We start from the raw sequence: 22,850 nt of genomic DNA on the forward strand, positions 1-22,850 counted from the left end.
ATTATTCTTTGCGTTCCCTCGCTGGAGATAAAGCGCATTTGATCTTTCCTTTCCTTTATTTTTGACGGAGATAGCGGGAATCGGTGCTGACAGTGAAGAGACGCCATTGGTTGTTAAAATGCAGAGTTGATAACACTGTTTATCCACAAACAAATCTGCTCATAAACAGAGCCAGGAGAGCTTCAGGCTTTGTGTAAACACTGTGAGAACTCGCCCGGGAGGGGGGGGGGGGGGAGCGTACCTCCGGACGGCGGGTGGGCGCGCCGCGAGCGTCTGTCGCTGGGGTTTCTCGTCGTCCGGAGCTGGCTGGATAGCTCAGGTTGAAAACACGCGGTCATCTGCGGACGTGAGTGGGCCCGGTTGCTCAGCGCTGCTCAGCAACGCTGGAACTCGACACTTATCCCCCCGTCCCTGCCCCCTCTCAAAGCACCCCCCCCCCCCAGGGCATCTCTCTGGCCATGTTTACTGTAACCAGTAATCAACGCGGCCTCTTCCTCTGCGGAAGGCTACTTTCCAGAATTTCAGACAGAGGGGAGAGATCTTATTACTTCTCTCTCCTTCTCGTCATTTCAATCAGCTTCTCCAGAGCTCACACAAGAGAGAGAACATTTACAGCGGTCTGAAGCCCGGCAACAGCCAAAATGAAAAACTTTTGCCATACCTACCCACAGGATAATGTAGTGAACAGCATGCCGTGAACAGCATGCCGTGAACATACACGGTGAATTGTGTGAGGTTTGCATGCGCATGATTAAAATACATCTGCTCCGCAGTGAATCGGCGTAAATTCTGCAGCGGCTTGCAACTGAATCAAAGAGGAGGAACCGAATCTCCATCACAAAGTAATGAACATTAGAACATCAGAACATTTACTGGGCATTTGCATCCCGCACGTTCTCTCATGCGATCTGGAAAGGGGCTGGCGCACATCCACCTCTTGTAAATATCTTTAAATAAAATGCACATGCAGCATTGCTGAGCTCTTTTTAAGCGGGGGGGGGGCTATGCACTCCCCTGATGGAACAGGCACCGAAGTCCCATTCCCTAATAAGGGCCGGATCTAGGGATGAGGTCTGACCCCATGCACCACAAGAGCCATAAAAATTTTACAGCCGACTGCAGGAGACATGGAGATCATCCCCCCGGCCTGCCTGTTACCTCCGGCCACACCCAGCGGCCGGCCCCGCCCCAAGAGGCCACGCCCTCCACATGTTCCCTTTCGGCAAACTTCACGATCGCCACCAAAGCGGCGTCACGTGTGGACCGTAAAAAAGCAATGAACGCCGCAGCGGCCTGTGTGACCGAGAGCACCGCGTCACCACGGGACATTTTATTCCATTTACGCGCCGTCAGTCAAGTTTTAACGAGAGCCTGAGGGTCAAACGCTCTCTATTGAGAGAGAGAGAGAGAGAGAGCGAGCGAGAGAAATCCTTTGTGGGTGTAGGCCCAACATTTGCGGCCTTTGGACGCTTGCGGCCGTTTGGATTTCTGAGAATAAAACGAGGCCGATGTTCGGGAATAAATCACGACACGAATCGCACGCCGGTCGTAAACAACCACGCGTGGAGCGGGGCCAGACGCGCATCCTCCCAGAGGCGGCCGCAAAAAAACAGAAAAAGAAAAAAAGGGGGGGGGGCCCTCATTTCCTCTCCGCTCGGCGCAGCTCGGCACGGCGTGGCGCGCCCCCTCCCCTCCTCCAGCCCCAGTAACCCAACCCCCCCCCCACCCCGGGCCACAGCAGCATTCGACTCTGTTTACAATTACCGCCACCCCGCTTCTCATGAATCTTCCCCAGCGTCCGCTCTCCGGGAACGAGGGAACCATTAGCGGAGGCATGAAGGAAGGAAGGAACAGGGAAAGCCAAAGGGGGGGTGGGGGGGGGGGTGGTGGCGGGGGCTGTGAGAGGCGGGCGGCGGCCCTCTGGAGGTGATCTATTTTGCAGGGTCAGCTCCTGGAGGAGCGACAGCTCCGCCGCTGCCCGGGCTCAGGAGATGAAAGAGATTAGTTATGGGTCTGGCCCCGAGGACAATCGTTAGAACATCTGAAATGCCTCTCTCTTTCTCAGGCCCCGGATTCAGACGGGACCTCCTGCCCTTTGGAGCGCATAAATACAGGAGGCTGACAAGCCTGCTCCTCGTGTCCGCTTCCTTTTCCGGTGTGCCAAAAAAAAAAAAAAAAAAATCATACTTTCAGTCACATCACTTTATATCTGAGGTGACAGACACACTGTGATTGAGTATCAGTGAACCCAACAGCGTTGCCCCTACACGACAGCCATGACACCGTGCAAAATCTCGGCTAGTAACCCCGACCCCTTACTGTAAAACTCAGCACAACTCAAAAATCTTTTTCTTTAACTATCATAACAACATATTTGGATTGAAGTCATGAGAAAATGTGCTTTAACATTTCATTCTACTGGTAAGGTGACCTGTTTTACGGGCATTACATAACCCAGCAGGGAATCGTTTGGTGAGGGGTAACGGCGTGCCCACGGACCAACGGCACACAGCCAACTATGCCCGTGGCCATGCAGCCATGTGCTAACACTGCTGCAGTGTACTGCCATCAAGTCTTACTGCTGCCATATATTCACACGTTCATATGAAGTTATTCAGAAAAAAAAGGTCCATGCACAGCTTGACAGACACAAATTTCCATACCCTGCCCCTAGCTCCATACTCACACACACACACACACACACACACACACACACACACACACACACACACACAGATCAACTACACAGACTACAGAAAAAAGAGAAAGCTGAAGAGAAAGCTGAACATTGATTTTGCATTTGCCTCATTCCCATGTCTTTTCCAGGTGTGCGGCGGCAAGCCGGGTTTGGAAAGCCGCCGGAAACGCTTGGTCCACGGTTTGCCATGGCTCTTAGAACACATCCTCCGACGGATACCCTTGGGGCTGAAGAGTTTAAGATGATTCAACTTTCGCAAGCTGTTGCCAAGAGAAAACGCCACTGGACCAGAGTGTTAAAAGGAAATTAATTTCTTTTTTTTTCCCCAGGAAGTCGTTAAAATGCTTCACACATAATAGTTGAGTCTGTTCCACAAATTTGTGTATGTGTTCTCACAGAGAAGTTGAAAAAACTAAACTCTGTTCAGGGTCTTTTTTTTTTTTTTTTTTTTTTTAGATATTGCTTAGAGGTACAGTTAGGCTTTTTTCATGTTCTCTATACGTAAAGAATCCGTGCAATCATTTGCAGCCCATTCTTCAGCGTCACCCCACTACCTGCCAAATGCAAGGCATCAATAAGGCTTCTGCAGCTTCTTACAGTTTCTTACATGTTAAAAGCAGTAAATAATACAGGTTTTGGAAACAGAAACACAGGCCTCTACCTCTATCTAGAGCTGCTTGCTCCGACAGCCAAATGGGCCTCTCAGAAGCGAGGGGATTCATTTCAATTTGCTCACAAAAGGGTAACTTAAATCTTGATGAAGATGACTAAGCCGATTGAGGATATACATTGAGATTCCATTACCGCCAGTCTCGCCACTGCCCATCGCCCACTCCATACAATAGCCCGTTTGTTTGTCTTCGAAACAGAATTGCCCTTGTTAGGAACGCTTCCTTTCCGCGATTTGACGGCTAACCCCCGCGTGCGCGCGGGCCGCCCCCTGTTTAAATCCCAGAATTTAGGTGTAATCCACCTGTAAGCAGCTCCTAATGTGGTGCCGCGATTGGCGCCGGAGCGTGCCTCTCCAGGGCTCGAGGAGCACAATGGCGTTATTCTTTTTAATTTTTTTTTTTTTTGTAGTAAGGCTTAATTCCACCGGGCCCCTCCCAAGGGGTGCCGGGATGGTTCAAGTGCCCTATCCTCACAGGTGAGGGCTGAGCCGCCATTGTTGCCGGAGCGACTGCGCTGCTCATTGATGTGAAACCAATGATTTGCAGGCAAGGCCTTTAGTTTCCATACAGCCCCCAACGGCGCTGTCTGTGTGGATGCTCTGCCATCTACACTACTGCTCAAAGCCATTGAGAGAATTATAGAGAAACTAAACTTCATAAGGAGAAATGGAGAGGAAATGCAAAAATACAACACAAACAACACCAAAAGGACTGTTAACACTACTTCTGGCACGAAAAAAAAAACAAGCCTAAATATTGTCATCGGAGCAGATCGCTCCAAAAAAAAAAAAAAAAAAAAAAGAAATGACTTTACCCTGGCGTGATTCAGATGGGATGTTTTGAGAAATTTTTTTTTTCCCCCCTTCCATACAGAGATTATCTTTTTCAGCTCGCTGCTGTCGTGAATGCCTCGCATTAAGGCAAGCTCTGCGGTGAGAGTGAAGAGCGCGTTTGTGCCGGAGAGGGATTGCGAGGGGCTTTGAGCTCGGTGTTTAGGAAAAGAAGTGAGATTTCCTGGACTGAAGGCATTCCAAGGCCTCTGTGTTCCGTGCTCTCCACAAGGCAAGATGACACACGCTGCGGATGTCTGCCAGGTATTAGAGAGCGCACAAAGAGAGCCCTCGTCTCCCTGCCTCGTCTCTCTCCCACACCCCCCCGGCAGGAAGCGGGGGGGGGGGTGGACGCGGCAGCGGCATGTAGGGTAACCCGTTGTTTAGTGTAAACTCCCCCTTTCATCTGAGGCCGGCCTCTCCTGTTAACCCTCGCAAACACAGACGCCCAACTGGAAGCAAAAGTACACTTACTTCAGAAACTGGGGGAGGGGCGGGAGGGGAGATTTCATAACTTTAAAGTTATGATAACTTTATCAACTTTGAAAAGCATAAAATGCCTGCTATTCCACATGTCACTAAGCAGTACCAATGTTAACCTTCAATGTTAGCAGTGCAACAAGGGGACAGGAGGTTCATTCAATCAGCCTGCGGCCTTGCCGTGTGCATCCCCTTCGCCTACTTAGCTGATTTATCAAAAGGAAAGGGGATGGTTTCTGGCAGTTTGTGTTGCGGGTTTTAGGAGCGCAGCCCGGGAGAGGTCTGCAGAGATGCAATGTTGTGTAAGCGGACACTAATACGGCTCTTGAAGTTTGATCCATGGCTGGGGCGGGGGGGGGAAATCAGCCCATGCCACGCCAGTCTCCTGTTACCTGGACACACTGAGAGGCCTGGGGCTGGGCCCTGAGGCAACAAATACACCATTTGTTTTCTTCCGTTTGGAGCTTGCTGTGGCTTAACACCAAAAATCCTTGCCCTTTCAACACAAAATACCCAAAACAGACTGCCACACTGCATCTGGTTCCAGCACTGTCCTCACAGCTCTTTTTTTTAAGCTAAATGTTAACTTCTACTTCATATACAACTTCAAAATCAATTATCCTATCTATTAATACAACAAACATATACTGTGTTTGCTTCTAAATGTATGCAGGTTTAGACACTAAGATGAAATCCAGTTCCACCATGTCTACTTCAGGAACTGAAACCACCCAGTTCACAATCAGGACCAACTCTCACACACAAACAGGCATCAACATAATAAGAGAGAGAGAAAAAAAAAATGAGCTGAAAGCTCACAGAGATGATATACATCTCCCAATAGTGCCATGTCAGGAAGACACCATAGACACTAATCCTTTTTTTAAAAAAAAAAAACCCTCTGATGAATGCATCACACGGCAGCTCCGCAGGACTATAGCAAGGTTTCAGGATGATTATGAGCACAAAAGATAAAACATCCTGTTTTGACTATCTGGCTCATTACTACACTTTTAGTTTATGCAGACTTCCTGTCTGGTGGAGGTTGGGGGGCATGGCAAACCACGTGAACAACGAGAGGGGATACAAGGACGAGGCCAGAGGCTGTGCGCTGTATCTGCCTACGCTCAGTCCAAAACCCCCGAGCACATCTAGGCGTTTAAGAAGGCTCAGCTGCGGACCGAATGCTGACAAGAGTCCGAAAAGTCCGCAAGCGTGTTTTTCTCCAGCCAGAGATCAAATGGGAATAAAAACAAAAAAAGCCGAGTTGGGTTATAGAGCTCACTCTGTTCAAACCACTGCAGTCATAGTTCACACTCTAGTGGATTTTGATGGATGCCTGGAAATGTTCCATGCCACTGGCCTTCCTCTGATATGGTGTATTTAACCACGGGGCATTTCTTACGTTCAAAGAGGCAGCTGGCGCGAGGAAGAAATGAGGAGGACGACCCCAGTGAGCAAACTGGTAACTGTGAACAAACCATGGATGCTGAGAGCATGAGAGGCCTCTCTGCACTGGTTTACTGACAGGCTGCAGGGGGAACTCTTAGAGCTGTGACCAGTAACAGTAATAGCACACAAATCACAATGTACACCTTTCACCTGAAGAAAAACTGTCTGTTCTTTCTTAGCACTATGTCTCTTTTTATTTATCTTGTCATACTACCTACCAGGTCTTAGGTTTGGCTTAATTTCACACAAAAGAAACAAAGAAAAAAAAAACGTAATGTAATTACACAGACAATAATGAAATGTTTAAACATGTAAAGCAGAACATGCACAAAATACATTATCACAAATTCATGCTTTGATACTCAAGAATCACCCTGGTGACATCTCAAATCTCAAATCAAGTCTCAAGTCAATCAAGTCTAAAATTCAAGCACCTTTTTTCTGTGAAAAGCACACTACTTTTTAAACGTGGGGTTAAGATGCTAACTGAAGCCACTGTCGGTCACACTCATGCAGTCGACTGGCAGCGCCGCATTTCAAAATAACAGCACGGTTGAAGAACAAGGGTGATAAACAACACAAGGTGCAAAAGGCTGTGGAAAGACAAAGATCTTATTCATGTTTTAAAAGGCAATGGGCCCAGGCAGCCAGGACGCCTGGAAGAAATAATGAGCTTTGAGAAAACCGGCAAACCTACATCATCTCATTCGCCTCAACATGTACTCCAGGGAGCAAAGCTGTCCTTCAAAAGCAGCATTACGTTGCATTATTGTCATTTAGCAGATGCTCTTATCCAGAGCAACTTACATAGGTTCGCTTTTTGACGCTATCCATTTATACAGCTGGATATTTACTGAGGCAGTTGTGGGCTAAGTACCTTGCTCAGGGGCTACAACAGCAGTGCCCCAGCGGCAAATCAAACCGGCAGCCTTTCGGTTATGAGCCCTGCTCCTTACCTACTACGCTACACTGCTGCCCTACAGCATCCACACAAAATGAAAACCTGGTGCTCCTGAACCCGAATTAAGCACAAAGCCATGGCAAGAGGGTGATACATACAATGCAAACAGCAGGTAGAATGTTCACAGCGTGGCTGGGGCACAGCCATTATTGAGATAACGTCACATTCATTACATTATTGTCATTTAGCAGACAACTCTTATCCAGAGCGACTTCCATAGGTTATATCCATTCATACAGCTGGTTACTAGGTACTTCACCTGAAAAGTCATTAACCAGCCATGTAAATGGGCAAAGAAATGGATGAAATGTAAAGTATGCAACTTTCCAGGACAAAGAAAAACTCAGAGGGTAAATGTATAACTACATAAGCTTATCATTCAATTATCCCTCCCTACCGAGACAGAGCACTGTGTCTTTCCCCATGCCTGTGATACACAGTTTGCATTCTGATGTTGCAAACTGATGGTTTTTTTTTTTTTTCATGACTCACACTGGCTACAATGTTCTGCTCCTGTGGCAGAATGTGAAACATGGGACCACACGAGGGAGGAAAAAAAAGGTACCACGGTGAATGAAATGAACAAAATCGAAGAAACCAGCACATTAGTCATCAGAGCTGGCACACTGCTGGCATGTCCATCATTTATCACACTCAGAGTGAGTGTAACAAATCGATAAATGGAGATTTGGTTAGAAAACTGAAGCAGGGAGAATGCGTGTGTGGGGAGTGAAAGTAGTGTGTGTGTGTGTGTGTGTGTGTGTGTATGTGTGCGTGTGTGTGTGTGTGTATGGGGGGTTGCATTGAAGGCACTGGTGCTCATGCTGGTAATGTTTGTTTGTGTTTGTAGCTGACTGCCTCTGTGTCTCCAAGCTGGTGTGTGTTTGTGGGGGTGCATGGTGGCAAAGAAGCAGGCCTCTCATCCATCTACATCAGTTCACAGGCCAGGCAGACCTCTATCACCCCCATCTCCAAAGACTACTTGATATATATGTGTGTGTGTGTGTGTGTGTGTGTGTGTGTATATGTGTGTGTATGTGTGTGTGTGTGAGAGGGGGCATAAACTGTAGTTCCTTGTTCCAAAGGCTCACAAGAGACTCTGTCTCGGGAATCTTGGCCAAACCAGCATTATGCACAGAAATGCAAGGGTTATGTTACATGACATGAGTAAATGTGATCACAGTACAGGTGAGCGATAGTGTTACCTTTTTAGATTAGTGCAGCAGTCACTCTTACCTCTTACCCTTTTTACACACCTGGCTATGTTAAAAAAAAACACACAAATTGGGATGAATACCTTGCTCAGCCATACAACTGCAGCGACCAGCTAAGGATCTGAACTTCCAACCTTTTGGTTACAAGCCCCGCTTCCCTAATCACTACAGTGTATTGCTGTCCAACCTAAAGCATATCTAAATTTGCGAATATTCCCATTCCAGATGCTTAAGATCTCTCACCATCTCTTGTTTGGCAGATATTAGCTACAGGTGTTTTTCCTTTTTTCCTCCCTCATGATTGATTCAGTAATAGGACACTGAGCCAGAGAGACGAACTGAAAATGCAATTTAAAAGCCAGGTCCTCGGTTCCCTCAGGTAACATATTTCAAAGTCTGAAGGCTGTGCTAGAGTTTTGGGGGGTAAGTGGACCAATCTGCCGATACAATTATCCCACACAGGCCCCAGCAAGTTTTTTTATAAAACATTTACTAATAAATCTCTCATGCGTACAGTATACACTTTCACAGATCCAATTAAGCCATCTTTTAACCGTAAAGCATTTATTACTTCAAAATCTTTAGGGTAAAAGATGTAGCTAAAAGCATTTAGGTAGGATGAAAGATTAAAGTTTGTTCATCCTTAGAATTCAAAGAAATGTGGCTGGCTTTTGGAACGTGCCGTTGGAACATGTTTTTAATTATACCGCACTAGAAGTACCAAAACCTCTCCTAGAAAACGTCATGTCGTTCCATATTACATGTTATATAGATACCGGAACACTACGCTGTGCTCATAATGCATTTAGCTTGCTCTGCAACTTCCCAGAGAGAGGTCTACTCCGGCAGAAACAGCCCACTGCAGTACATGATTCTAAGTGGGCTTAGCCAATAGGATGAAAGATTTCAAGATCAATCAATCTGTGCAGCATCCAGCAAACCCTCACTGTCCCACAGGAAAAACAACTTTTTAAGAAGCTGTGGCTGAAATGTGAAATGTAAACAGGACATAATGCGAGAAGGTGAGAGGAAAAAATCACTGTAGCACCATATTATATGCTGGTGCATATGAACAGCGAGTCTCTTGCATATATTTGCAGGGAAAAAATATAAATAATTAAATGAAATTTTACTGCAGGTAAGCAGTAAATCTATACCTGAAATTCTGAACTGTCAGCCCCCTTCCCTGCTCTGGCCTTCAGGTATGTGTGATTTAGTGTCCTGTTTCTGAGTTTCTCTCCATAATTCAAACGTTCAGGCACTGTGTGCCTGAAGCCTCTCAGCACATCTTTTAAGGGGGGGAATACATATATATACGTACAAATAGACACGTCTATAAACGGTCCAAGAAGACAAAGGCTGAGACCTAAGTTTTTCCAGAAAGGTAAACAACTGTGCAGACATTACGGTTTGAGCATCCAATTTCCCTCTTTTCCGAGAAATCCAACCGGTTCCCTCATCAGGAGTGCCTGTGCAGCTTCACTATAAAGACGTAGGGCCTAACTTCCCATCTACATGGGTTTGTATTGAGGGAGGAAGTCTGACAGTCAAAAACTCCACAGGACACACTCCTAGTAAAATACTCATTTACTCACATACTCAAATACACAAATACTCAAAATGATACTCCTTAAAGTAACCTTGCATTTGTTTGCGGAAAACTGTGTCTGTAAGCAGGCACAAAAGCAGGCATTTCATTCACTAAACTGCCATTGGAACTTGTTGCTTTGACACATTTAATTGTTTAACATGTTGTATATTTTGTTTTTTTTTTTTAATTATTTGTGTATAACTCCATAAAATATGTTAAGTACAGCAACTCATTAAATAGCCATCAAAGCTATCAACATTCCACGAAAGCCAAAAAAAGCCAAAAAAAAGCCATCTAGCAAATCTTCACAAAGAGCACAGTAAACGAATACAGGTCTACTTAAAAAGGACCATACATTGCAATCCATTCTTAAAAGCATTAATAATGTTAAGAGCTATTTTTAAAGAAAAAAAAAAACAAGGCGCCAAGGACTTATACATGGCCCTGCTGTTCAGTCACATATACAGCTTGCTGTATCAGTCCCACTGCTCAGAAATGTGTCTTACAGCACTAGGTATGTAAAAAGGATATTTTGGCAGTGTATTTTTAGTATGGTAATCTCTCTCTCTCTGCGTGTCCTTTCTCTCCTTTAATGGCACTGGAAGGTATGCAATTAGTGAGGAACTTTTTTTTTCCACCCAACAATTATTAAGAAAGTTCTGAGAAAAAAGGGTCAGAGAGGTCAGATTCCGCAACTTTGCAATCATGTGTGGAAAATTAAAAATTACTGGGGAGGCTGTTTGGGGGGGGGGCTGTTTGGAGGGGGAGGGGGGGGTGTTGGGGGGGCTTGGGGAAGGAGCCGTTTCAAGACTGAAATGGACCGCTTTGGGAAACGGCAACCACTGGCTCACAGATTAAAACAAACACTGCCTCCTGTTTTTTTTTTTTTTTTTTATGACAAGACACGCAAGCCGCCTTTCTGCTATTATCCCCAGCAATCAGGTAAAACAGCAGGGCACTGACCAGCACAAGAAATAAGTGCAGATAAAAGCTGAATTATCTGGATTAAGTACAGAGCAGTGGGCCCCTGTCCAGAGAACATTCTAGCCCAGGAGAATGACCCGTGGATCCTAAAGATGTGAATCCAGCAGCCACTCCTGCAGTCTTCCAGTTCTGACCCCTGACATTTCAGCACAGACATACCGTTTATTGATTTGGACATGAACTACGCACTAGTCTATAGCTTTATCATTATGTAATATGAATTAGTATGAATTTAAGGACAAGTGACATTGGTTATTAGGTTGATGGTGTGCTAAAGGCTTTAACAACAGACAGCACATTGGAGCTCACAAACATCACGGGACTGACAAGTGGTATCCAGTGGTATCCAAAACAATACTGACATCGAAAAGATACATGTGCTTACAGAGGGGGAAAAAAAAAACCAGATCCGGTTTGTCAGCCAAAGTTCCAAACTGTCTTACAGAAGTAAAAGTGCCCCATGTCTGATTTGGCGCCCCCTCCTGTTTGTCATCACAATAACTACCTGTGATCTGATTAATCTCGACTCAGAAAGCATCATGTAATCCACGGGAGACAAACGTCTGTCCACTAGACAGAATGAAGTCAAGCAATACATGTGGATGCATAAACATCTTTTCTAATGTTCTATTTGAACAAACCTTTGTAAAGGTATGAACCTGTAATCTTAGCATGGACAATGCGGCCTTTTTAACCACACGAAGCAGAATGTGAACCAAAGAGAGGGAATCATTTCCACTGAAAATTCTTTCTCACCGCTGGAAAGCGTTAAGTGTTGCTAGAATAGGGTATTAAGCCTGTTGACCAGAGATTTGGCTTGTTCAAAATGTTAGCATAATAAAAGTTCTAATGGGGGTGAAGAATCAGTCACAAAAACGCAAATCCAAATTAAACTATGGGTGGACAGAACAGAATTCACAAGTCTTACAAACTTGTAAAGTGAGGATTGTGAAGAGGATTAGTTTTTTTATACAATAAATATACTGTATAGTCAGGTTCTTTCAAACATTGCATGACTTTTAAGACCTAATTTAATGATCTATTTATGATAACTCCTGCTACCCCTTTGAACGTTCACATATCTTCTTCCTGGCCAACCTCTATTAAAACAGTTTTGCAAAGACAAAACCAAAAAAAAAAAAAAAAAGTAAAGTAAAAATTGTTCCACATGAATGGGTTCTCTCATGGGTCAACACCCCCCTGTGCAGATCACCACCGTTTTCATTACCAGAAGAAAGAGAGGAGAGTGAGTACTCTCTCAGCGTGGCCTGCACTAGGGCACTCTCTCTCTTCTTCAGGAAGGAGATAAGTAGGAAGTAGACACTTGTGATGGGGCTGTAAAAAGCTGTCACTGGCATGCTTTCTCTAGCCCCCTCTGTAAATAAATGCAGATTCCCTTTTTCGACTCTCTCTCTTTCTCGTGCTCTCTCTCTCTCTCTCTCTCTCTCTCTCTCTCTCAATCAAATAAACGAGGCACCAAAACCCTGCCGGGCATCAATCTGCTCACAATGGGTTCACTGACACCCAAATATCCCATTAATCTTCATTTGTCCCATCATATCCTGCCATTCTTATGGAAATGGGCTCAGGCGGAGGCCCCGGGCCAGGCCCCTCGAGTGTGTTGACAGGTTTTGGGGGGGATAAAGGGGGTGGGGAGGATCCCAGGGTGCCAGCCCGGGGGTCCCTAACGCGCCACTCCGCTCGGCGGGCTTGTGTTTCCCATCACGGCTAATGTGTTTGACATTGAAATGGAGCCCCGGCAGGAGGGCACGCTAATCTGATTTCTCAGCTGGCAGGCCCGCTTCCTGCGCCGGCCCCGTCGGGGGGATCCCTGGGGCTTCCACACGCCTTCCCAGGGCAGGCCACACTTGCTAATAGGGCTTAAAATACCAGCGGTGGAGGAAGTGATATCCGCCACAAGGCCGTGATGTATCAATCCCCCCCACCCCCCCAGCCCCCCCACCCCAAATGCCACAGAGGGGATGTTTTCTTAGCGGCCGGGGTGGCGGGGGTCCACTGCGGACCAACGGCTGTTTGCAGGCATCGATGGACGAGAGGGAGGGGGTGAGAGGGAGGGGGAGAGACGGGGGGGGGGAGGAGGTGATGGTTGTGGGGTGGAAATCCGAGGTGAGGCCCTCGGCATCCGACAGCCCCGTCACACACAGGAGATGCCGCTCCGGTCCCCTGCGGTGAGGCCAACCCCCTGCCCGCCCGGTGCATCAGGGCTCACACTCGCAGCTCCTGCTACGGGCCCTCTCTCCCTACCTGCCCCTGAGGAAGCGAGACAGGAGATCGGGGGGCGATAAGGGACGTGAGCGCCGGGCTCCTTTCTCCCAGCGAAAAAGGGGAGCGAGATCTGAATGGGGGGTGGGGGGGGGTCTGCACAGCGCCCTCCTTTTTCATGGACTGTTTTGACAGGAATGGAGGGCTGTCTTTGATCTCGGGTGCAGGAAGTCTCCCCTCAGAGATGGCGGATAAGCGGCGGGCCTTACCTTATCTATCACGTCCGGCCGGTTGGTGGCTGCCAGGACGGTGACGTCGCGGAGCTGCTCGATCCCATCCATCTCCGTCAGCAGCTGGGCCAGCACGCGGTCGGCCACGGCTCCCGATCCCGAAGAGCTGCACAGCACAAGTGAAGCTTAACACACAGCGACACACTAACGCTAGCCACACACGCCGCCGCTGACCATTTCACTATGAGGGGTTTTGGGGGAAAAAAAGGGACAGCATATTACATTAATTTCTTCTAAATGAGGTATTATTCGATTCACTGCATTACTGATGTGAGGATCCCTTAGCAAGTTAGCGCTAACCAGGAGCTTCACGTGACTGAGGGTGCTGGCTTAAGATGGGAGTTTCACACAGGGTTTACTGGCGAATAATGAAACACGCTTATATTTCTACTCAAACCAGTCATTTACAAAATATTTCATCACTGGACCAAATAACGGAAATGCATCCAACCCAGACCTAACGAAATCAATTGTACCCAGCAGCTGAAAAGACATCCAAAAATCGTTATTTTCAATTATTATTATACACCTTTTGATGCGTGAAAGCCTCGAACATTCAGAATATAGATGTGAAAATGTTTTCTACTGAGCACCAGTAATTCTTGTGCCTTCATCAGCGCCCTCTCAGAGTGGCAGCTCCTGTGACTGCTTCATTTCTCATTACTGTTCTCTCTGCTGGGGGTGAGGTCTCCAGTGTCACTGACACATGCGGTAGACACTGTCCCATTGGATGCATATCCCAGGTGGGCGGAGTTTGCACTACAACAAACACGTGATTGGTAAATGTGTGCTTGTAGCTTCTAGCGCCATCTCAGACAATCGTCTATGTTAACTGTTAGTCCCGCCTCCAAGCACCCCTCAAAAGACACGCCCTGGTAGTAGTTCAAGGTCTTCTGTGGCACAGTCCTGAGATGAAACACAGCTGTCCTCCACAGACAGGCAGGGAGCGGCATGCATCTTCTCCCAGACGAGGGTGCCAGGACAGCCAAACGCCCCCTCTGACAGCCAGTGAGGAACAGCCCTCCACCAGGAAGAGCCCCACTGACAGTAAATACCTCTTACATATCAAGGCTGATCGGTCAAGAAGCCTCCCTCAGCTCAAGAGTCTACATTGTGAGATCACCAGCTCTAAGAAAAGAATCCATATTCTGGATCCATCTGCTCTAACTAAAGAATCTATATTCTGATTCCATTCACTCCAACTGAAGAATCTACATTCTGAATCAGTCTGCTCTAACTAAACAATCCACATTCTGAATCCATCTGCCAATTGCTTCTAGAGGACAGCAGTGTGAAAGAGTGAACAGTGTGGTGTGGTGGTAAGGAGAAGGACTTGTAACTGAAAGGTTGCTGGATCGATTCCCTGCTGGGGCACTACTGTTGTACCCTTGTGCAATGTACCTAACCCACAACTGCCTCAGTAAATATCCAGCTGTATGAAATTGTAACCTGTGCAAGTCTGGGTAAGAGTGTCTGCTAAATGACAATAATGTAATGTAACATAATGCTCCAACTAAAGAATCTACATTCTTCGGCTGTCGGCTGTAACTGAAGAATCCACATTCTGAGACCATCTGCTCTACCTAAAGAGCTTCATTCATGAAATTCTGTGGTTCTCATAACTGATAAACAACCCATCTTTTGGACATGTGGCCCCCTGACTGCATTTTAATGACGGAGGTTTTGCAGCAAACATGAATTCCAGGACCACTTCTCCCCCTTCCAGAGAGTGGGTGCAGACCCACCGAACACTCAGTCCAGAGATGGTAATTCGGGATTAAGGCTAAATCCGCTGACAGGGTGGATGAGAAGAGGAAAAAAAACACAGAGCGCATCTGCACACCCTGGGCCGTGTCCAATGGGCTCGGGGGGGGCAGGGCGAAGGGGGCCATGTCGGTTTTGTCTGAGCTCCCACACCATTTAGTTTCAGTGAGGTTTACTGGGAACTACGGTTCATAATCCACCTCCCCATCTGCCTGGGACTGCACAATGGCGTGTCTGTCCCCCCCCGTCCCCCTCGTTCCCCCCATGACTCCGCCACAGATGTTCCACGCGCCATCCCGTCACGGCGGCGGCGGCGTGGTCACCGCCATGGCAAGCTCACGCGGCTCGTCTGTACGGATCTCCGTGCATGGCGTGTCGTCCAGTCCAAACAGCCGCAAACCCCCCCCCCATCGCGATCGTCATCAGGGCGCTGTCAGAATGCCTTCCCAGACACAAGCACTTTCGGACGGAGCTCAGCGGTACGCCGTTCGGCGGCCCGCGAGCTGGCCCTGACGGCAGAGACCACGACGTGGGAGAGTCACTTGAAAGAGAGTTCTGTGACAGGTCTGCAGTCTGTTCGACACAATACAACATTACATTACTTCGCACTCCGGACCAGATTACTCACTCTCAGCGACAGCGCTGCAACGAAACCGCATTGCTCACTGTTTTTAAACGCCTGCTTTCCCTTAATGCCGGTAAAGCGTTCCATGTGTAGACGCTGGCAGAGAGTACCAACACGTGTTCTCAACGGGCTTCAATTTATCAATGAACTTTGTCACGCCTGCCTGTTTTGGGCCCCCCCCCCACGCTGAGCGACAGACAGGAAACCTACCTTCCTCTCTCGACGGCGAGGGCATCGATCTCGTCGAAGAACACAATGGAAGGGGCCACCGCTCTCGCCTTCCTGAAAACCTGCGGTGCAGACAACAGGGGGAGAGGGCAGCACAGACAGGTGACGCGGCTGCCATTCGTCACACGGAGAATGCGAGTTTCGCTCGTGAGGCAAAGCACAGCGCTCCTGTCCCGCTCCCGTTCCCGCCACGCTCAGTCTAAAATCTACATCCACAGACGAACCCGCTCACCCCATGGTCAAATAAGCATCAGATAACCCTCAGATGCGCAGCTCTACAGGTGAGCGAGGGAGGGAGACAAAAGGACTGTGCTTGGCCACTGACATTTCCAGGTGAGTTAGTCAGGCGTGCTCCTACCTCTCTGACTGCCCTCTCAGACTCGCCCACGTATTTACTCAGCAGCTCTGGACCCTGAAAGAGAGGGACAGTGATTTTACTCTCCATGAGGCAATGGCCGTTGGCGTTGCAGTGTGCCGGGAAATATGATTCCCTGCGCTCCACGCGGAAATGGAAATCATGAAGTAGCCTAAGAAAACCCAGGTGCTCTCTGAGAAAAAACTTAAACAACGCATTCAGAGTACTGCAGACGCTGACAGACTGGCCACGCGGTTGGCAAATGAAGGGTGGCAGTGTCAGGTCGTGGAGCGAGACAGGAAGCTGAGGCAGATTATCACCGCTATGCTGCGTGAGGTGGGAAATTCTCCCTGCCGGACGCGGCTGACATGGTGCGTAGCAGCAGAGGAAAAAGTGCTGAAGAACTAAAAGCACAGAGCCTGTCAGTGTCACAAAGATCAAGTTCTCAGCAAATCAGCCAGTTTGTTCTAAACAGTTACGGTTCATCCCAGTGGCGCGGGACATAGGCAGACACACATCACTGAAATTATTCAGGAATAGGAATACTTCGGTGAACACAGAATGCTTTACCAGTTGTAGCCTTGCCGCTTAAAGTGGCTCTACGTTAGCTCCGAAAATGAGGAAAGATAGTTCATGAATAGACTTTATGAAGCCAAATCGCTGATTTAGGAACAGCATGTCAAGAAAAGGGATTCGTGGACAAACAAAAAGAACAGAGACCTGACCAATCTGCTTTCTGATTTCCTAAATTCCCCTGAATTCCTTCTAGCAGTACTAAAAAACGTACCACAAACCCTCCTTCCTCGTAAAGTCACGGAAAAAAAAAGTTTGCAACCACAAAGCCAAAGGTTACCTGTGGACGCCTCTACCTTGGTATACCAAAGAGGGAGGCGGTGATGGTGGGGGGGGGGGGGGGGCTGGGGTGGGCTGGGGGGGGGGGGGGGGGGGGGGCAAGATCTACAAACAAACCACAAAAAAGCCATTCTGAGTTACAGCTGAACTCCTGCCAAGAAATCTCTCTCTGATTAAAGGGCAGTTATTTAAGAGGGGGGAAAAAAAGAGGCAATTGAAACAGCGTAGGGGACAAAGGAAGGAGCACAGGGCTGGGAGGATCCGAAAAGACCTCTCTTCCTCCAGGGCAGATAAACATCCACAAGCAGCCACTGACGCCTCCTCCTCGCCTGCTCTTCTCTTTTTTGCACCCACAGGCTCCCAGGGAGACGACACTCAAATAACAGCCTTGCCTGACACAGCTGCGGGGGTAACCAGCACTTAGGGAGCTCTCATTAAGTCAAAAGTTTCTTACCAGCAGGGCCCTCTCCACAGACAAACCCTGTGGAAGGCATTCGCCTGCTGCTTCTCAGCTCCCCTCAGCATTCCTCCTGAAGCTTATTTTCATTTATTTGACAGGGACAATGTGCCACGTCCAGGTGCCATCGGTGTAATCATACCAGAGTCGGGCCGCGCTGCTACTTGTCATTTTTAATGCGGGGTCGCTCGTTTAAGACTGGAAAGTTACACATGCAATAAGGCTTGTTTGTTTCAATCTTAAAAGTAAACACGGAGAAGTGGAGGTTAGCCGTTTAATTACGGGCCGGAGATTGTTTATTTGTGGCTGCTGATCCCTTTCTAAACAGAGGAAACAGGAAATTACATCATTACCCTCACAGACTCTGATGAGCACCAATCTTTATGTGCAGGGAGTTAATTAAAGTTAATGAGTCTGGAGCTGAAGTAAAATATGCTCCTTATATTGAAATACAAAAAAACGAATGATATAATCCGAGGATTATAAGTGGAGCCTTAAACACAATGTGGATGGACTGTGAGAGCATACATAAGACCCTGACCATAAGGCAACCACACAAATGATCCTGAACCTAAAGGAACCACACAAATGACCCTGAACCTAAAGGAACCACACAAATGATCCTGAATATAAAGGAACTGCTCAAGAAGGCCCTATCCACAGCCACGCCCCCCACCCCCCCACACACAGCGTTCCCCCAGAGTGCCGCTGTCCGGGTCTGAACCGTTTTAATCAGAGGCCCGCTGAGTGATCCTGTCAGGACCCCGTCATGCGCTCCCGCACGACAGCCCCGCGACAGCTGGCAAACAACCCTGGCAAGCGACCGACAGCTCCAGGCCCCATCCGTCTCCCCGCGAGGGAGACGGGCGGGGGGGGAGGAAGTTTGGGCTGGAGCACGTCTCGCCGTGATGAATGGAGAGGACAAACGCGTGGGTCAGGGGAGGTCAAGTGAGGAGGCCCGTGGGTCTGTGGGCCGGGGCTCCAGGGAGAGCACGGAGATTGGGGGGGGTTAGCCCTGACAGCACACAGATCACCGTGGAGTCCTGATATAAGGAACTCCGCTGGGGCTACCTCAAGCACACCAACTCATACGCACATTCAATGTATAATAGTACAAATACATGAAGCGACAGCATAAACAATCTTCACTGTAACTTTAGCACTGTCCTATGGCTGTGCAACAGCCCCGACTTCAGCAGATCTGAAAAACAACATCGCAACAAACAAAATCACACCTAGTGGCAATGACTGTGGCACAGAGATCACAGTGGCTAAAGAACTAAAAGACATTTAAACAAGGTCAGCCATTTGTCACCATCGCTGTTTGAGAGTCCTAGAAGTCATGTTAACTGAGTGGCTGAGGTACACTTACACTAGAGTGGTGTCACGGTGTTACCTTTGTGTCAATCCAAGCAGGAGAACGTAACAAAAGGAAAAGAGCTGGAAGGAAAAAAGCGGCCAAAACTACGGCAAAAGAATTCAAAACTAAATCAAAGAGGGCAACCTTGTTCCTGTGGTGAGATTTGAATTAGCAGAGTGTGGCGCCAGCCTACAGTGGCTGATAAGGCGCTCTAATTTCAACATTACAGAAACATAAAACCTGCTGTTGACTGATGAAGACCGTAGGTCGAAACAAGTTACGCCATATTGTTAGCCATTTTAGCCCGGTGCCACACTTCACCAATGAAAACTTTACAGCTGTTTTTTCAGCACAAACAAAGTGCAGACAGTTATCTTGTACTCCATTACTCTTTCACACAGGCCCTGGACTCCAAGAACAAACCTACTTACCCATAACCTATAAACACACACACACACACACACACACACACACACACACACACACAGACATACAAACACATACACACACACAGACATCCACACACATGTACACACACAGGCCAGCGCGCTCAGAAATGCAAACACACAGACATACATGCAGTACTCGTCAAAAGTTTGGACACACCGATTCATAGAAGGGTTATTCTTTGTACTATTTTCCACATTTTAGAATAATAGTACAGACATAAAACTACGAAATAACACAAATGGAATTACGCAGTGACTGTTATTATTATAATAATGTGACCATTACTATTTTAATAATGGTTTCCATTATTATAATTATAGTGATTATAAACATTGACTCTTATGTTTTACATTCTTCAAAATAGCCAGAAATATTTTTTCAAAATTAAAATTACAAACGGACACACATATGCACACTCAAGGACACACACACTACCTTGACAGCCAGGAAGTTGAGCCCGCTCTCGTTGGCCAGGGCCTTGGCGATCATGGTTTTCGAGCAGCCAGGGGGTCCATAGAGCAGCACTCCTTTGGGGGGCTGGATGCCCATGCGGGAGAAGGACTCGGGGTGCCTCAGGGGCCACTCCACGGCCTGCTTCAATTTCAGCTTGACCAGCTCCATCCCGCCCACATCTGACCAGCGAACCTGTGCCAAAAAAAAGAGGACATGCTCAAGATAATTGTGTGAATAAGTGCTTTTTTTTCCCCCAACAGACTGGGTCTTCACTGCCTTCAGTGAAAGAACTGATAGGAATGATGTGGGGCAAGCCCATAGGGAAAAGTTGGGGCCACCACTACTAAAGTACATTTAGTTGGCAGGATGTTTATAACACCAAATGGGGGCTGGTCTTAATATCGTTACATGAAATCAGAAGTTTCAAACAAAGCTAAGTTGGTGAAAAAGGTGATAAAATGTACAGGGAACTTTAACAAGCTAGCTAGCGAGCCAAGCATCAATTGATAGCTAGCTAGCTAGGCAAACGTTAGCCAGCTGTTTTGCCAGTATAACGTTTTTGCACAGCACTGAATTACAATTTCTAAGCTCTCATTCATATGATTAGGCGACTAAAAAAAATGAAAAAACAAAACTAAGTTTGACAGAATAAGGTATGCTTTTCCCAAACAAAATCATAATATCCCTACATTGCAGAAAATGGGGGGGGGGGGGGGGGAAACGAACTGCTGTCCAGCTTGGATATCAAGATGCGTCTATGACATCAGAACAGAACCGTCGTAAAGGTCAATTTCTTTCCCCCTTGAAATACAGCTGAAATACAGTCCCCTTGCATTACAGCCAGAATGCAAGCTTGTGTACGTGCACTGGCTCCCACACACCAAATCCTTCAATACGTGCAAAACCTGCAAACTGATGATAAATCTTCTGACTTATTTTGTAAAAGTCCTCTGTTGCTGGAAAAGGCAAGTCAGGACTCCCGACACGGGAAATGGGGGCAGCAAACCCGCAGCGACAGCTGGACCGGCGAGGGGGGAAGCGACAGCAGGCCCCGCGGCAGAACGGGAGGGCGACGCAGGGAGCGGGGCCGGGGGGGCGTGCGGCGTGCGGACATCACGCAGATAGGAGCACCGCAGGGTTGGAAAACACCCCCCCCCCAAATTCGTCTCATCAGCACGGTGACACACCGCGGGCCAACGCGGGCCGTCTCCAGCGGACGGAGCACCTAATGGAAACCTGGCGGCCAGCCACATACTGTAGATACCAGACGCTAAACATTTTACGGAGAGGAAGAGAGCACGGGGCCGCGCGGTACGGCACTGTGTCGGCACGGCCTCCGCCAGTACCTGCGTGTTATAAATCTATTGGCTTCCTGGAAGGGCCCAAACAGGTGTTCAGATGTGCACAAGAAAGATTTCTGGAACGTGTGTTTTTTTTATTCCTTTTTTTTGTACAGTGAAAAATGAATGATAAAAAAGGGGGGGGGGTTTAATTGCATAGCTCTTTGTCACGAACAGCGCGCAAGAAGGCAAGAACAAAAGGGGTGAGGAGGTTTGAGTCACACTTCACTGCGGATATTCGCGATCACTGGTTATTATCTTTTACGGGTGTTTCTGAAGTTTACGAGGGGCGTCTTGGCCCTTCTCTGACGGGTGAAGGTTGCAGGACTTCCCCGAGAGCAGCGAGTGAGGGAGAGGAAAGAATTTCCGCTGTGGTGCCTGATCCAGGTCCAGTCTCCGAGGCAGATTCCTGTCCAGCTCCGCTGGAAGTGTCTTATATAAATGGATTAGAAACAAATGTTTTCACTCATGTGGATATAATCATGTGGGCCTTTGTGGCTGGCCCTTCAGCTGCGTTGGGGGAACTGAAAACCGCCTTTGTTTCCAGCATCTGGCCGCAAAAGCTGAACATTTCGGGGGTGATCTCAATACAGCATAGGAAATTCAGCATTACTGGCAGAAACCAATATCGCCTGATCTGCTTTCAATTAACACAGAGATGATGTGAGGCTCTTCCTCTAGGTTATGTCTTGCATGTGCAAACTCCAAACATCCTGTAGTCTCAGTGCAAACCTCCCCGCTGCTAACCATGTGATTCATTACCTTTAACAAAAGCAGCTATCACCAGGGCTAGTCTTCTGATGTACAGATCCACTTATAAGTGGATCTCTGACTGCTCTGCTCCCACCAAGATGGGGCAAGCATCTTCTGACACTGATCCAGTAGATTTCATGCACACTCTTGATTCTGAACGTGACTAGTACCTGGCCAAATTTGGTGGCTCAACCATTAATATGAATCAATCGCAGAATGCTCAGCAGGACACCAACCTTGGGGACGTCGACGGCCACCTCCCTCATGGCACTTGGTTTGACCTCCGACATGGCCAGCTGAAGATCCTGCAAAGTGACCGTCACTCTGCCCATCGCCTGAAGGTCGGAGAGATCGGGGTGCCCCCCAAGCACTCTCTTTAGCGCATGCAGCCCTGCGTACAGACAAAAACACCTGAAGTGAGTCCAACCACCCAGGGTTCACCTTGGCCAACATGACACAACAACTTGAAATTTGCAATGTAATATGAATGTTAAAAAAAAAAAAAACTCAAACAGGACTGACTAAAGTAGCTATGTGTGTTGATGGAACATGGACGCAATGGTAGTGTTTAGTTGAAAATCTTCAGCTTTGTTAAAACCAGACAAACCTGGTCTACCCTCGTAGCTAGCTACAGGTACTGCATTGTTTCCGAAAAGCTTCCGAAGGAGCGGAAGAAAAGTTATATGGACACCGTGACTGCATTAAGGAACAAGGCAAACACCTAGATATGGGTAGCTTGTTCAAATTGCACACTTAGCTAAGTATTTTTTTATGGGGTTTGTGTATTGCGAATCACTTCACCTCATCCTCCCAATTACC

The 22,850-nt window shown here is 47.6% G+C and overlaps 1 protein-coding gene across 1 annotated transcript in view; it reads right to left on the reverse strand.

Annotated features, from left to right (window-relative positions):
* The window catches only part of spata5 (spermatogenesis associated 5), a 93,432-nt gene that overhangs the window by 55,462 nt on the left and 15,120 nt on the right, over positions 1-22,850 (reverse strand). Inside the window, exons 10-14 of the mRNA XM_036551797.1 lie at positions 22,268-22,422; positions 19,921-20,130; positions 16,370-16,423; positions 15,994-16,073; positions 13,374-13,500 (exon numbers count right to left, since the gene is read on the reverse strand). Coding sequence (XP_036407690.1) covers positions 13,374-13,500; positions 15,994-16,073; positions 16,370-16,423; positions 19,921-20,130; positions 22,268-22,422 — 626 coding nt within the window. The remainder of the gene's footprint in view (positions 1-13,373; positions 13,501-15,993; positions 16,074-16,369; positions 16,424-19,920; positions 20,131-22,267; positions 22,423-22,850) is intronic.

Source organism: Megalops cyprinoides, chromosome 18, assembly GCF_013368585.1.
Source record: "Megalops cyprinoides isolate fMegCyp1 chromosome 18, fMegCyp1.pri, whole genome shotgun sequence".
NCBI lineage: Eukaryota > Metazoa > Chordata > Actinopteri > Elopiformes > Megalopidae > Megalops > Megalops cyprinoides.